The sequence below is a fragment of the Salmo trutta genome, chromosome 10 (assembly GCF_901001165.1).
Source record: "Salmo trutta chromosome 10, fSalTru1.1, whole genome shotgun sequence".
NCBI classification, from domain to species: Eukaryota; Metazoa; Chordata; class Actinopteri; order Salmoniformes; family Salmonidae; genus Salmo; species Salmo trutta.
The window spans coordinates 13,860,478-13,877,668 of NC_042966.1; the positions used below are offsets into that span (position 1 = coordinate 13,860,478).

General features: G+C 40.1%; 1 protein-coding gene and 1 long non-coding RNA gene across 8 annotated transcripts in view; one reads left to right on the forward strand and one right to left on the reverse strand.

Moving 5' to 3' along the window:
* Nucleotides 1–17,191, forward strand: part of LOC115201157 (monocarboxylate transporter 12-B) — a 27,571-nt gene continuing 10,380 nt past the window's right edge. The window contains exons 1-4 of one of the 6 annotated variants that reach the window (XM_029764505.1): nucleotides 1–82; nucleotides 4,621–4,843; nucleotides 10,259–10,312; nucleotides 11,650–11,753. In XM_029764505.1, coding sequence (XP_029620365.1) covers nucleotides 4,716–4,843; nucleotides 10,259–10,312; nucleotides 11,650–11,753 — 286 coding nt within the window. In that variant the 5' untranslated portion in view covers nucleotides 1–82; nucleotides 4,621–4,715. The other 5 variants (XM_029764502.1, XM_029764501.1, XM_029764506.1 and 2 more) reach the window with 5 other exon arrangements.
* LOC115201158 (uncharacterized) overlaps nucleotides 5,234–17,191 on the reverse strand; it is a 26,523-nt gene continuing 14,565 nt past the window's right edge. For both annotated transcript variants that reach the window (XR_003879695.1, XR_003879694.1), the window contains exons 2-4: nucleotides 8,930–9,005; nucleotides 8,651–8,716; nucleotides 5,234–6,712 (exon numbers count right to left, since the gene is read on the reverse strand). This is a non-coding gene — a long non-coding RNA (uncharacterized LOC115201158). The remainder of the gene's footprint in view (nucleotides 6,713–8,650; nucleotides 8,717–8,929; nucleotides 9,006–17,191) is intronic.

Genomic DNA, 17,191 nt, shown 5'->3' on the forward strand with positions numbered 1-17,191 from the left:
AAATGCTATGAGACAAGGTTGGCTGTAAATGACTTGACTGAGCTATGCAATTCAACAACAGCTGATATGTGTGTCTGGAAAGGTAAGAACCTTATTGCTCCATCTTAGAAACTGTGGGGAAAATGTTTATTGGAAATATTTTCAAATGTTTGTGCTCTGTGTATTATTTCCAATTGATTGTTTAAAAAAAAAGTGTAGCCTACGAAGCCAGCAGCCTCTGATGTTCTGTTGGCGCTTTGACCGATGCTGATGAGAACGAAAGGTATTTATTAGTAGAACAGAAAGTTACAAAGTCGCCGAAGTTGTTTATTCCGTCACTTACTGATTCACATGTTTTGTTTGATATAAACTGGAAATGATTTCACGCTAAGATAACACAAAGAGAAAAGAAGGTGTGAAAAAGTTTTACACATTTTACTACAGCTGCACGTTTTTGAGAACTTGCCATTTCCTGAGGAGGAAATATGGTGAACATGGTTGATATATTTCATTACAGACCCAGTCCACATTGTCGATAGTTCAGCCGCGTGAACCCACCACACAATATCTGCTTTCTGTGATGTGTCAATTCGACACATACTATATATTGCTTGCGTTGTCTTGTTTTCTGCAGCCTCAATTATATGAGGCTCAAACATTATCGCATGATCCCATGTTTTTACTTGATGAATTTTAAGTGCAATATTGAATCTCCTAAACTTCAGAATCAATACTTTGCCGACTGTGGCAAATGTCTAAGTTCTAAGGTTAACAAAACAATGATAAACAAACATGCCATGAAATGATCTATTATTATTTTTATCAGCAACATTTAGATGGACAATTTACCTAGATTGGACTATGTAGTAATAGTTTGCATTCAATGAACTCAAAAGGATATTCAGTAGATTATTCTCCCTGCTGTGCAATAATGTAGCTCTGGCCATGTTGTACCAGGCATGTGGTTGCCATGGGCTCAGCAGCTCAAGCAATGGAGTCAGACAGGTTTTAACCAACTAGAAATGTAGACAATTGTTTTACAGCCTTAAAATGTATTAAATCGAGATTTTTTCACTGACCTACATACAATATTCCATAATGTCAAAGTGGAATTATGTTTGTTCACATTTTTACAAATTCATAAAAAATGAAAAGCTGAGTACTCTACCCCTTTGTTATGGGAAGCCTAAATAAGTTTAGGAGTAAAACTGTACTTAACAAGTCACATAAGTTGCATGGACTCACTCTGTGTGCAATAGTAGTGTTTAACATAATTTTTTAATGACTACCTTATATCTGTCCCCCACACATACAATTATCTGTAAGGTCCCTCAGTTGAGCAGTGAATTTAAACACAGATTCTACCACAAAGACAAGGGAGGTTTTCCAATGCCGCGCGAAGAAGGGCACCGATTGGTAGATGGGTAAAAAAAAATGACATTGAATATCCCTTTGAACATGGTAAAGTTATTAATTACACTTACACCCAGTCACTACAAAGATACATGTGTCCTTCCTAAGTCAGTTGCCTGAGAGGAAGGAAACCACTCAGGAATTTCACCATAAGGCCAATGGTGACTGAGGATGGATCAACACAGAGTGAAAAGAAGGAAGCCTGCACAGAATAAGAATATTCCAAAACATGTATTCTGTTTTCAACAAGGCACTAAAGTAATACTGCAAAAAATGCTTGTAATTGTGACCAACCGCCTTGATTTGGTCTTATGTAGCAAAATTTGAAATAGTGTTTTTTTACATTGGTTAAAAGCAGAGACACAGAGCTACAAAATGGTATATCATACACTGCATTTGAGGAACAATGGGAAAGTAATTATGCTTTGAAAGTTGATAAACTTGTAACCCCACTTTTGAGAAAATGACCTTTGAATGTTTTGATACCTACCGGAGAACTCTTCTTTGTCTACAGCCATTCAGCATTGTTCACACCCTCTTAAGCTTTAGCCCACTCCCAAACTCTGAGCATTTTACTCATCCTTGCAGAGCTGGTTAGGCTGTTTTCTTGTTATCCAGAGTGTTGGTGACTGTAACTGTGCTGCTGGCAACAATTTAATTATGCTTTTTTGCCGACGTTTACTGACACCGGTCATATTCAGCGTGTGTTGAGCGTTCGTAAATTCATCCATAATTCTGCGCTCTGGCACACACAGACCAGAGTGCACTGAAATCGAATGCACCCAAAATTGTTACTTGAATAGTTGAGTCTTTTGTTAAGACATGTAGCTAGTTAGCTAGCTAAACAATGAACCATAATCCCAGCTCATGGCATTACTACCCTGCATGAATCTGCAGGTAGCTAACCAACCAGGTACAATGTTAGCTAGCTAACATTAGGCTATAACTAGCCAAACAAATGGCTCTGAGATACGAATAATAATATCATAAACGTACCATTAGCTAGTGAGCCAGCCAGCTAATGTTAGCTAGCTAACAGTGCATTTTAACTTGAAATGAAACCACTTTCTGTCAAAATTAGAAACATGTAATATCTGAAAATGTAGCTAGATAGACTATCTTACCCGTATACATCATGGATGGACGCGTCTCCTGTCGGATGCCATGGCTGCCCTTAATTTGAAGATGTAATCCGGAGACAGGTGTGTTCTCCATCTCCTTAGCTATCATACTCGAATTCCACAGATTTCAAAACTCGGTCCTCCGGAAAGTGGAGAGCAACACTTAAGCAGTTTTACAATGCAATACATTTTTTTAAAGCAGCGTTAGACAGGTTTAACTAGACATACTGACCAGCTCAAATAGACAGAAGCATGCTATATGGCAAACCAATCCAAACTTATCTCTCGGCATATCCAGCCCACTCATTATCTCAGCCAATCGTGGCTAGAGGAAAGGTTGCTCACTTTTTCTGCCCTACCAAGCAAAAAGGCAGTAGTTGCTTATAGCGTGGAACTGAGAAAAATGTATTTTATTTACCTTGGTTTCACAGTAACTTTATGCAGTTACTGCTAACATGACCCCCATTTTCTCCAAAACACAATACAATAGAGGCAGGATACTTGTCCACATGATTAAGCATGTATTTAATGTAGCAAAAATGACATTAACTCATTTTCGACCAAAAAAGCAGTTACTGCCTTTTTGCTTAGTATGGCAGTTTTCTGTGGCTAAACTAACTAGGCTCATAATTTTACAATTTTATTCATATTTACAGATGGCATACAAGTTTGTTATAAAGGCACGTGAAAGTTCACATGTTCAAGAAGGCATTTCTGCCAAACGGGTCACAATTGTTAAGGACTGGTAAGTTTTTCAGGAAACTAAATAAATGGAATGGAGCTAAGAACAGGCAAAATCCGGAAAATCTGGTTCAGTCTGCTTTCCACCAGACACAGGGAGATTAATTCACCTTTCAGCAGGACAATAACCTAAAACACAAGGCCAAACCTACACTGGAGTTGCTTACCAAGAAGACAGTGAATGTTCCTCAGTGGCTGAGTTGCAGTTTCGATTTAAATCAATGGCAAATCTATGGCAAGACTTGAAAATGGTTGTCTAGCAATGATCAACAACCAATTTGACAGAGCTTTAAGAATTTTTAATACAATAATGGGCAAATGTTGCACAATCCATGTGCGGAAAGCTCTTAGAGACTTACCCAGAAAGAATTACAGTTTTAATCACTGCCAAAAGTGCTTCTACAAAGTATTGACTCAGGGGCGTGAATGCTTATGTAAATTTGATATTTCTGTATTTAATTTTAAATGCATTTGAAAAGATTTCCAAAAAATATGTTTTCACTTTATCATTATGTGGTATTGTGTGTAGTAGATTGCTGAGAGAAAAACATATTTAATCAATTTTGAATTCAGGCTGTAACACAACAACATGTGGAATAAGTCAAGGGGTATGAATACTTTCTGAAGGCACTGTATATCCTCCACATTCTTATTTAAAAATGTTAACTCTTTATTTAGTTTCCATATAAAGATATCATAGAGCTAGTGCGTTTGGATTGCTGATTTAAATTACACTGGATTACTGATTAAGATTACTGATTTAAGTACTGACATTAACTGGCATTCGTCAATCAAAACCTTTTTTGCTGCACGTTGGAGTACATGTAAGGGAAATGAAAGTTGGCCAAATCAACTGGCCAATGGACATCTGAGGAACCAAAGCTGCAGAGATGGAAAGTGTTTTAGGGTAGCACATGTCACAGCTTTTCAACAGGGTCCGAAGTCATGCCAGCAGACGGCTGCTAGTGTCTGAAGTTAATATTGTACCACCCCGAGTTAGCCCTGACACCCTGCCAGTAAACACCTCCTCTCATGGACTCCTACGTCATTACCCTGTCGCCTCACTGTGCTGCTTGGGCCGGGGAGTGAAGTATTTCAACATGCGCATCAGCAGTGACTAGCCTTGTTTGTAGGCTAGCTCTTCAACAAATGCTGAATGGGCTGGACATGTTTTTGACCCAGAGAAGATGTCTGAGGTTTTTTGTTTATGGATACTGCATCTCAGTTGATGCCTGTCAATGATTCCGAGCCTCCTTTTTACTTATTTATAGTCTTAGCTAGTATCTTTGCTTCTCCCTGTGTTCTACAACAGTGTAACTGAAGTGAACTGAACAGCCTCTTCAACAATCAGTGCAACCCATTCTAGGTGTGACTGTGTGAGGCTGTCTGTCTGCGAGGTGTACCTGGGGCATCTTGGCTGAGAACAGGAGAAAACCGAGTGAACAGAACAAGGATCTGAGCATGGTTCATGCTGCGGCTATGGCTCAGGGGAAGAAGAGACCAGCGGTCCCCCCTCCTGATGGGGGCTGGGGCTGGGTGATCGTGGCCGGCTGCTTCATGGTCACTGTTTGCACACGTGCCGTCACTAGGTAAGTCTGGCAGCTGGAGAGAGTCACTGCAGATCCCCTGGGACCTGACCCAACTCTGGGAACTGTGGAGTGATAAGCATGTGTGTTTATGTTACAGTATATGTGGGCATCCTAACAAATCAGTCTATTAGCAATTTCATTACATGTTTGAGTACAGTTAAGTTTGTGGGACAAATTATGATTTCAAACAAAACTCAACAATAATTCTAACCAAACTTGATGCAGGTTATCCACCCATTCTATAATGGTGGGCTATGTACTTAATAAAGTGTGTGAGTTGAAAGGTATTCAAAAATACTTATTCTCCAATACTTATTATCATCTTACACAGAAAAATTGTATGTCCTTTTAAATACATCTGAAAATAATTTTCAAACTATAACACTGTTATGGTATGATGAAATGTTTATAATATATGTAGTACAGGTCAAAGTCAACTCTATATATAGTGCAACTTGGACTGAGTATAACTTGAGAAGAAGACTCCGGTTTACTAAAGTGGCAAGTGGTATCTTGTGTTTCTGCCATCACACTTACCAGTTCAGGTTACAATGGGTGCCTGGTAAACAACCTGCAGGTCAGGAGCAGGCCTTCAGTATAGAACTACATTGAAGCGCAATACACTCTGACTGAGGATGGTTGTGTTTTAACATCTACCCTTACCCGGAAAAAAACAGGCTTAGTTCTGGCAAATAGTTGTGACAAATCTTTGACAATATTTTCACACGCAAATGAGTTTTGTGGCAAACTGTTGCGGCGACTTGTGAACTTCTGGCAAACAATTCTGGGAAGCATTATGTATGCAAATGAAATCAGGTTTTTGGTTACTTTGTGTATTAACAACATTGCTCCACCCACATTCTTTCAATGCATCGAATGGGGTTGGAGTCAAGGGAAAATAAGGAGGTGTTACCAAATATAACAATGTGCATTTCATAAGTATTCTCATAAAGCGTGTACATAAAACACATTAAACAAGTCTGTAAAACCACAATGAGGACATCGACCTATCATGTAAGTTTTCATAAATCATTTGGTACAGTGCAAGAGAAAACGTCAGAGTAGTCTGAAGTAGTGGCATTAATTCATGTTCACATTTACAACATAACATGCATGGGCATTTCATCATTAAGACCTTTATGGTATTTTCCTCGACTCCATCCCCATTCGATGCATTGAACAGATGTGGGGGGGAGCAATGTCTACATAAGGGTGCAAATTATAAACACTCACAAAAGATCAGACAAAGGCCTTGAGGCCGATACGTAAAGCTTATTAAAGAGCAGTGATACTAGCAAGAGCAGTGTGCAGGTTTCTTCTTTTTTCTCATCTTATTCAAGTGTTGGCATGCACCTGCAACAAAGATAGCTCAGATGTGCGAGTGCCTTTTGAATTTTGTATTAACATTGAAATGTTGTATCTACGTAAACCAAATCACATATAACTTTAAATGAACTTGCTTCTCACAGAGAAAACTGAACTAAACTTACTAAATATTCTAAACAACATGTATTCGATGTCTAAACAGATCAAAATAAATCAATACAACTTGAAATCATCAGCATGCTAATGAAGAAAAAAGTAAAGACTGAATATTTCCCAAATAACATTTACATGAGAGAAATGTGAACACATTGGGGATGTTGACCTTAGGATGTTAAATGGAGTAACTACAGAATTTACATGAGCCAAGTGATGACTGAGCAATAGCTTTTAACCAATGGAATTTTAAAAGATAATAAAAAATAAAAAACATTTAGATAACAAAAACTGAATCAAACCCAGTTCAGAACTATTGCCTTTTTGAGTGAACTTTGGAGATAGCGGCCCTGTGGAAGTCCTTCGTCCAAAGCTTCTTGAATGCAGGCACTGAAACAATCAGAAAACACCAAACAAAAACAACATTAGGATACTGAAAACAATTACTGACAACATTTTTAATGGTAGACTCAGCTGCTTATGGGCGGATTTGACTTTGGAAAAACAGCGTCAGCTGTTACAATGTTACCTTGATGTTGCTATGCTTTTCACTGAAACATACAATCTACATATTTTTCAGCAAGGAAGCAATATTTCTGTCTTGTATAAATGCTATATAAACAAATGAGGTAGCTAGTGTAAACTGAGGCTTAGGCTTACTGTAGCTACCTTTAAATGTGTGGCGAACTGTTCCTAGAGAGCCACAGTATACAATATTTTTCTCCAGCCAAGCATTAGCACAAGTGATTCAAACTAATCAACTAATTATGATCTTCAATCTAGACTGGGGACTTGATCATTAAGAGCCAGTTATCTACTAAACTCAGCAAAAAAAGAAATGTCCCTTTTTCAGGACCCTGTCTTTCAAAGATAATTCGTAAAAATCCCCAAAACTTCACAGATCTTCATTGTAAAGGGTTTAAACACTGTTTCCCATGCTTGTTTAATGAACCATAAACAATTAATGAACATGCACCTGCTCATCTGCGTGAACGTGCCTTAGGCATACTGCAAGGAGGCATGAGGACTGCAGATGTGGCCAGGGCAATAAATTGCAATGTCCGTACTGTGAGATGCCTAAGACAGCGCTACAGGGAGACAGGACGGACAGCTGATCGTTCTCACAGTGGCAGACCACGTGTAACAACACCTGCACAGGATCGGTACATCCGAACATCACACCTGCGGGACAGGTACAGGATGGCAACAACAACTGCCCAAGTTACACCAGGAACGCACAATCCCTCCATCAGTGCTCAGATTGTCTGCAATAGGCTGAGAGAGGCTGGACAGAGGACTTGTAGGCCTGTTGTAAGGCAGGTCCTCACCAGACATCACCGGCAACAACGTTGCCTATGGGCACAAACCCACCGTCGCTGGACCTGACAGGACTGGCAGAAAGTGCTCTTCACTGACGAGTCGCGGTTTTGTCTCACCAGGGGTGATGGTCGGATTTCCGTTTATCGTCGAAGGAATGAGCGTTACACCGAGGCCTGTACTCTGGAGCGGGATCGATTTCGAGGTGGAGGGTCCGTCATGGTCTGGGGCGGTGTGTCACAGCATCATCGGACTGAGCTTGTTGTCATTGCAGGCAACCTCTGCCATGGCCAGCGAAGAGCCCGGATCTCAATCCCACTGAGCATGTCTGAGACCTGTTGGATCGGAGGGTGAGGGCTAGGGCCATTCCCCCCAGAAATGTCCGGGAACTTGCAGGTGCCTTGGTGGAAGAGTGGGGTAACATCTCACAGCAAGAACTGGCAAATCTGGTGCAGTCCATGAGGAGGAGATGCACTGCAGTACTTATGCAGTTGGTGGCCACACCAGATACTGACTGTTACTTTTGACCCCCTCTTTGTTCAGGGACACATTATTCAATTTCTGTTAGTCACATGTCTGTGGAACTTGTTCAGTTTATGTCTCAGTTGTTGAATCTTGTTATGTTCATAAAAATATTTACACATGTTAAGTTTGCTGAAAATAAACACAGTTGACAGTGAGAGGACGTTTCTTTTTTTGCTAAGTTTAGTTGTCCTGTGTGGCTCAGTTGCTAGAGCATGTCTCTTGCATTGCCAGGGATGTGGGTTTGATTTCCACGGGGGACCAGTATGAAAATATATTCACTCATTACTGTAAATTGCTCTGGATAAGAGCATCTGCTAAATGTAAAATACTAGTTGTCTCTTCTTCCTGACTCAGGTGTACAAGGCTTGGGTGGAAGAAATGCAACATAAAATGTATTTATGCCTAGTATGGGAATTCATATTATTTTCCAAAATTAATTATTGTTAACAAAGCCATGCATGCAAGAAACCTTGACCAGGTACGCACATATTTCTCTGTCCTCAGTCTGATTGAAGGCCTTAATCTGTCTTCTTGCATTGTAGCCTATTGCTTCTAGAAAGAAAGAGAGAATTAACAACACATGATTAAGATGAGTTAGCTACTAGTTTAAAGCAATGAGAGATCTAATTGTTACAAAGAATGAATGTATGAAGGCTACATTTATCAGAATAATACATGCATTTACATAGCTTCCTTTTCAAGCTTGAAGACGATACATTCATTTATCACTCAAAAACAAGTGTTATGAGGGAGTGCACCACTAACATCTTTCCAGGTTGTTGATGCATCCTCCTCCCAATGCAGCCTCAACCAACACCACGGGTAGGGGAACGGTATCCATCTGAAAAGTAAAGTTTTGCTTTGATGTCAAGTTAACTCATATTGTTGCTACCTTAGCTGTTCTAGCTAACATGCTACTGAACGGTGACACTAGCATATTGACATGCATATTGGTACTAAGACAGCAAGTTATTCACCTAAAAATATAAGTGTTTAGGCAAATCATTAGTTAGCTAGCTAGCTATCACATTAATTGTGCAAAAATATGATAGCTAACGTTAAGCACTAGCCAAAATGTGTTTCACTCTATCCGATAAAACATGACATTGCTAACTAAGCATCAATTAGCTAACACAATTTTAAAGTTTCTTATGATGTTTAATGAATAAGTTAGACACTCAACGGCAGGGGTTGGAACCAACATTATTTCCCAATTGTTTTGTTCCGACTAGCAAAATAAAGTTCTGAACCAGCTCGAACCCCCAAAAAGTTACGGTTTATATTGTTCTTGTTTCTTTTTTAAACCCTGAAATCAATATTCACTACCGTTCAAAAGTTTGTGGTCACTTAGAAATGTCCTTGTTTTTCAAAGAAAAGCAAATTTTTTGTCCATTAAAATAACATCAAATTGATTAGAAAGTGTAGACATTGTTAACGTTGCAAATGACTACTGTAGCTGGAAACAGCAGATTTTGGATGGAATATCTACATAGGCGTACAGAGGCCCATTATCAGCAACCATCACGCCTGTGTTCTAATGGCACGTTGTGTTAGCTAATCCAAGTTTGTCATTTTAAAAGGCTAATTGATCATAAGCTAAGCTAACAAGCTTAGCTAGCTAACAAGCTTGCGTGTTCAGAGCGCCACCAGAATTAAAATAAAAACACATCTTAGCTTTTTGTAGATAATAAATCCAATGTGAAACATGACAACTATAGTATCCTTAACTAGCATTGAAAAAGTTAATCAATTATTCTCTCATTAAACATTGCTCTCCCTAATTTCTGAATCACCCCTGTAACGTCAGTAGCTACAGTAGACTATGTATGCTTTGGAAGGAGGGGGAGGGGCAAGTACACCACACACACACTGAAAAAGATTTTCAGCTGGCAGGCAGGCAGGCAGGCAGACACTGGAACAAGTTTGCACGGGCACTTTGTTGCGTTTTTTGTGGGACTGAAAAAAATGCCCATAAAATAACATTATTAACCGATTCCCATGCTTTTAAAATAACGGTTCTGTTCTGGAACAATATTGATCACTTTAGTTCTCGGTTCTGGTTCTGTTCCTCTAAAAATGTTCCTTATTTTTCAGTTTTCGGTTCTGTTCCCTGAACCGGTTCCAACCCCTGCTCACTGGACAATTTCGGTAGGTAGCTAGGTAGATGGCTTTCCAAATGATTTTCCTTCTCCCCCTGACTGGTCACCAAGGGTTACTGGTCTTGGAACTCATGTGTTCACCAGAAACGGCTTCTGGTAAACGGTTTGTCACTAATGGCAATGAATATTGTTGCCACAGGTTTGCCACAGATTCAAATAGAATCTTGAGAGAATTGCTTGCCAGAAAAAAAACTCTGGCGAACTGTTTGCTGGAACAAATACATTTTTGTAGGTCTCCTGTAAAATGCTGTTTTTCAAGGTTTCACATTTCATGCTTTGTTACCCAGGTGAAGGGGGTTTAGTGAATTGCGTTACTGAAAAAAAATGTGTTCAGTCAGATGAAGACCTGTTGGGTGAGTGATAAAGAAGGAGGTTATAGTCTCACATTTCCATCGGGCAATCCTTTGTGTAGATTAGAATTGGAAAACATTTAAACAAGGAAGAGCATGTTAGAATGTCCCTCTCAACATTATTCAATCATTTTCAAACAGCAACCTGGTCACTGATGGTTGTAAACTGATAATGCCTGCCCAGATTGTCACCTTGAACCTTTAGCCAATTGCACATTGCAATATTAGGTCAGAATTGAAAGGAATGGGTGAAATTTTCCACGGGTTTGAGAGTAACCAAAGGTAATAAGTCTAGGCAGTCCGATCCTCTACTTTCTTGATATGCATAAGTGATCCCAAGGTCCTTTGAGGTCTAGTGAGTGAGTTTAAACCCCTAAACCAGCTGTAGCGGACAGCGTGTGTATACACGTTTGTGTGTGTGTAAGGAAACAGCAGGCTGACGGAGGGCCGCCCTATGTAGGTCCCCACATGTGCGTTCTCTGGCCAGTGCTGGGGAGGACATGAGGATCAGATGGTCGTCACGTTCACACTGAGTGATCTGGGCCTTATCGCCTGACTGGTGCTATTCCTCTGTTTGTACAGGTGCAGCCTCTCTGCAGACTCGGACGTAGGAGCTTGTGGTTCATTACCCCCCAAGCAGGCGTTCTTCCCACACGTCCCAGGCTTTTTACAGCTCTCCCCTCAGCTTCGTGATTACACAATTCATTACAGTTGCATCGCTCCCTCCGACCGCTCAGGTCATCACCATGTCTAGCTGGAAAAGAGTAATTACATAATCGAAGAAACCTCAGTGTGTTCTGAGAACATGTGCTGTATACACCAGAATGGTGTGTTGGTGTGTATGTGCTTGTCAGACCATGTACAGATACACCACTAGGAAACATACATGTTTAAGTTCTGAGACATTTTGAAATATGCAAGATAATCCTTATTTGTCATGATTTCTCTTCATCTTGATCTTTTTCTTCTGTTCCAGATGCATCTCAATTTTTTTTGTGGAGTTTCAGATGCACTTTGGTGGGGACTATTCAGGGACAGCCTGGATCCACAGTCTGGTGGACTGCACCACTATGCTGTGTGGTAAGTCATCATGTTAAATACTGAAGTAATATGGCTACAGGTTCATCTGCCACACCTAAAGTCCATTCTTGTGGGAAGCTGCTATATACCATCTACTGCTAACAGTCAGTATCTGGATAACGTGTGAAATGCTTGATAATGTATGTGATATCAACAGGGTATATTTTCTGGGTGATTTAAATATTCATCAAGCTGCCCACTCAAGAAAAAACGTCAAACTGTAACCAGTGCCTGCAACCTGGTACAGATAGCACAGGGATGAAATCATCAATATGTATTGATCACATTTTTACTAATGCTACAGAAATGTGTTTGAAAGCAGTATCCAGATCCATCGGATGTAGTGATCACAATATAGTAGCCATATCTAGGAAAACCAAAGTGCTGGGCCTAATATAGTGTATAAGAGGTCATACAATAAGTTTTGTAGTGAGTCCTGTGTTGTTAATGTAAAGAATATTTGTCAGTGGTGTGTAATGAGGAGCAAACACATGCTGCACTTGACACATTTATGAAATTGCTTACCCCAGTTACTAATAAGCATGCACCCATCAAGAAAATGACTGTTAAAACTGTTAAAACACAGTGGATTGATGAGAAATTTTGAAATTATATGGTTGAGAGGTATGACGCAAAAGTAATGGTAAATTAGTCTGGCTGCACAACCGATTGGCAAACGTACCTCAAATTGAGAAATCATGTGACTAAACTGAATAAAAATAAGAAAAAACTACACTGTGAAACAAAGAAATTATAGTAAAAATCTTTGGAGCACCTTCAATTACATTTGGGGGAAAAAAGCAACCAACATCATTCATTGAATCAGATGGCTCATTCATCACAAAACTGACTGATATTGCCAACTACTTGAAGGATTTTTTTCATTGGCAAGATTAGCAAACTTAGGCATCACATGCCAGCAACAAATGCTGACACTACACATCCAAGTATATCTGACCAAATTATGAAAGACAAGCACTGTAATTTTGAATTCCGTAAAGTGTGTGGAAGAGGTGAAAATATTGTTGTCTATCAACAATGACAAGCCACTGGGGTCTGACAACTTGGATGGAAAATTACAGAAGATAATAGCGGACGAAATTACCACTCCTATTTGCCATATTTTCAATTTAAGCCTACTAAAAAGTGTGCGCCCTCAGGCCTGGAGGGAAGCAAAATTCATTCCGCTACTTAAGAATAGTAAAGCTCCCTTTACTGGCTCAAATAGCCGACCAATCAGTCTGTTACCAACCCTTAGTAAAGTTTTGGAAAAAATGGTGTTTGACCAGATACAATGTTATTTTACAGTAAACAAATTGACAACAGACTTGTATCAAGCTTATAGGGACGGACATTAAACAAGCACAGCACTATACAAATGACTAATGATTGGGTGAGAGAAATTGATGATAAAAAGATTGTGGGGGCTGTTTTGTTAGACTTCAGTGCAGCTTTTGACATTATTGATCATGATATGCTGCTGGAAAAACGTAGATGTTGTGGCTTTACATCCCCTGATATATTGCGGATGAAGAGTTAGTTACCTGTTTAACAGAACACAGAGGGTGTTCTTAAATGGTAGCCTCTCCAACACAATCCAGGTAGAATCAGGAATTCCCCAGGGCAGCCTTCTAGGCCCCTTACGTTTTTTCAATCTTTACTTATGACATGCCACTTGCTTTGAGTAAAGCCAGTTTGTCTATGTATGTGGATGATGCAACACTATACATGTCAGGTACTACAGCGACTGAAATGACTGCAACACTTAACAAAGAGCTGCAGTTAGTTTCAGAATGGGTGGCAAGGAATACGTTAGTCCTAAATATTTCAAAAACTAAAAGCATTGTATTTGGGACAAATCATTTACTAAACCCTAAACCTCAACTAAATCTTGTAATAAATAATGTGGAAATGTAGAAAATTGAGGTGACTAAACTGCTTGGAGTAACATATCAAACATATCTAAACGGCTTGGAGTAACATATCAAAACATATTGATACAACAGTAGCTAAGATAGGGAGAAGTCTGTCCATAATAAAGTGCTGCTCTACCTTCTTAACAGCACTATCAACAAGGCAGGTCCTACAAGCTCTAGTTTTGTTGCAGCTAGACTACTGTTCAGTCAGGTGGTCAGGTGCCACAAAGAGGGACTTGGGAAAATTGCAATTGTCTCAGAACAGGGCAGCACGGCTGGCCCTTTGATGTACACAGAGAGCTAACATCAATAATATGCATGTCTCTCCTGGCTCAAAGTGGAGGATAGATTGACTTCATCACTACTTGTATTTGTGAGAGGTATTGACATGTTGAAAGCACCGAGCTGTCTGTTTAAACGACTAGCACACAGCTCTGACACCCATGCATACCCATGCACACACAATAACATACATACACATGGATTTTGTGTTGTAGATATGTGGTAGTGGAGTAGGAGCCTGAGGGCATACACTTAGTGTGTTGTGAAATATTTTATGAATGTATTGTAATGTTTTTAAAATTGTATATCTGCCTTAATTTTGCCAGACCCCAGGAAGAGTAGCTTATACCTTGGCAGCAGCTAGTGGGGATACATAATACATACAAATACAAATGGCCATCAGTCAAGTGTTGCTTCAGCAACAGTGATCTGGCATCACACTCGGCCTGGCACTGGCTTGGAATGTGTGGTCTAGACAGGTTGCTCAATGACCAGGGTAGTCATGAAATGGATTTGGTTCATTGGGGCGGCAGGTAGCCTAGTGGTTAGAGCGTTGGACTAGTAACCAAAAGGTTGTAAGTTCAAGTCCCTGAGCTGACAAGGTACAAATCTGTCGTTCTACCCCTGAACAGGCAGTTAACCCGCTGTTCCTAGGCCGTCATTGAAAATAAGAACTTGTTCTTAACTGACTTGCCTAGTTAAATAAAGAAAAAATATAAGCTGTTAAGCCAGTTTGATATTTGGTACATCATTTTGCTTCCAATTAGGACACATGATGAAGACAATGTCATGTAAATGTGCTTTTTACAATCACACAGCGAAGTTACAGTGTGCTTAAGTTGATAAAGTCACAGGCTGCTGACTGGCAATGTGTCCTTGCAACTCAGCACACCCATTGGTCAGTTTTTGCTGCTTCTCTTAGATTGGGATGTTCCCTGTTTGACCCCCTTACATAGAACAGAAGTTCTGTTTTAGTGTTTTTTAAGTGCGTGGATCTTCTTTGGATCTTCTATAGATCTTTTGGACATGTTGATTGCTCTTAAAAAACATTTTGGGTTGAATCATAGGATTGTATTTTATTAGTAGGTACACATTAGTGCAGAATGAAGTACTGAGAACCCCATGTCTGACTAAAGCAGACACCAGAGAGAGGAGTTTGCTTCTTTTCCTGTTGATTTAGCTCTTGAGAGAACAAAGTCAGCAACACACAGAGAACATCTTGAAATACCAAAACAGTGTCACAACACTATGACCCAACATAGAGGGAGTTTGTTTATTTCGCTTGCTCCCAGTGAAATTTGACACCATGATAGAGACTGGTTTGAAAAAGCATGTAAAAATAGACCCTTAAACTGACTCATAGCAGACTCAAGGCTGACTTAGGTAACATGTTCAGGCAGGTGTATGCCAAGGCCAGTCAGCACGGGTCACAGAGGACTTCTGCGGATCACAAACCTCTCTTCTAGGTTCACATTTTGCAACTCTTTGTCTTGTATTTACTCACAGTATCAATGGTCCAAAGTGACAAAAAAAGTGGCAAAAGAGAAAAATGTACTTGCATCTATTTATACATGTTGAAACTGGCAGTGAGGTACACTATATGTGACCCGATTCAGGAAACTAGGCGTATGTCGCAAGTCACGACTTCACAGTAGAACCGTTTGAATGTAAAAAGTATTTTTTAATCAAAATGCGTTTTTTGGCAGAAATGCCTTCTTGAACATGTGAACTTTCATGTGCCTTACTATCAAACTGTTATGCCATCTGTAAATATGAATACAATTGTTAAATTACGAGTCTAGTTGGTTTAGCTACAGAAAAAGTCTGAAACCTTCCCGCTAGCCATGATTGGCTGAGATAATGAGTGGGCCGGACATGCCAAGAGATGAGTTTGTATTGGTCTGCCATATAGCATGCGTCTGTCTATTGGAGCTGGTCAGTATGTTTAGGTAATCGTGTCGAACATGGCTTTTAATTTAATTTATTTTTTATTGCGTAGTTAAACTGCATAAACCTAATGTCAAGTTAAAGTGTACTGTTAGCTAGCTCTGACTGTCGTGAGGCCAGAGCTTTTGGATCAACCCTACTTTTTGGCCAGAGCGCTCTGAACGCGAAACACTCTGAATTTATGAACAGACAATCTGACAGCACAGTTGCAGTCACCAATGCTCTGGATAACATCCTAACGAGCTCTGCTAGGGCGAATAATGTTCAGTTAGCTGTTCTCTCGCTCTCTCTCTTAGCTGTCTGGAATTAGCTGGCAAGTTAGTACAGAACGCTTGGCTAAGGCTTAAGAGGGTGTGACTGTGAACAATGCTGAATGGGTGTAGACAAATAAGGGCTCTCCTATAGAAGTACCAAAACATTGAAAGACGGTTTTCTCAAAAGTGAGTTTACAAGTTGATCAACTTTCAAAGCAGTATTACGTTCCCATTGTTTCCTCAAATGCAGTGTATGATATACCATTTTGTAGCACTGAGTCTCTACTTTATCCCCCCCAAGAAAATGTAAATCAAATTTTGCTACATAAGACCAAATCCAGTTGGTGAGTTACATATATAGAAAAGGTATGTGGACTCCCCCCTTCAAATTAGTGGATTTGGCTATTTCAGCCACACCTATTGCTGACAGCTGTATAAAATTGAGCACACAGCCATGCAATCTCCGTAGACAAACATTGGCAGTAGAATGGCCTTACTGAAGAGCTCAGTGACTTTCAATGTGGCACCGTCATAGGATGCCACCATACCAACAAGTCAATTCATCAAATTTCTGCCCTGCTAGAACTTCTCCGGTCAACTGTAAGTGTTGTTATTGTGAAGTCAAAACGTCTAAGAGCAACAGCTGCTCAGCCGCGAAGTGGTAGGCCACACACGCTCACTGAACAGGTCCTCCGAGTGCTGAAAATCGTGTTTCCTCAATTGCGACACTCACTACCGAGTTCCAAACTGCCTCTGGAACAACGACAGCACAAGAACTGTTTGGAGGGAGCTTCATGAAATGGGTTTCCATGGCCAAGCAGCCGCACACAAGCCTAAGATCACCATGCGCAAATCCAAGCATCGGCTTGAGTGGTGTAAAGCTTGCCGCAATTGGACTCCGGAGCAGTGGAAACGTGTTCTCTGGAGTGATGAATCACGCTTCACCATCAGGTAGTCCGACAGACGAATCTGGGTTTGGCACATGCCAGGAGATCGCTACCTGCCCCAATGCATAATGCCAACTGTAAAGTTTGGTGGA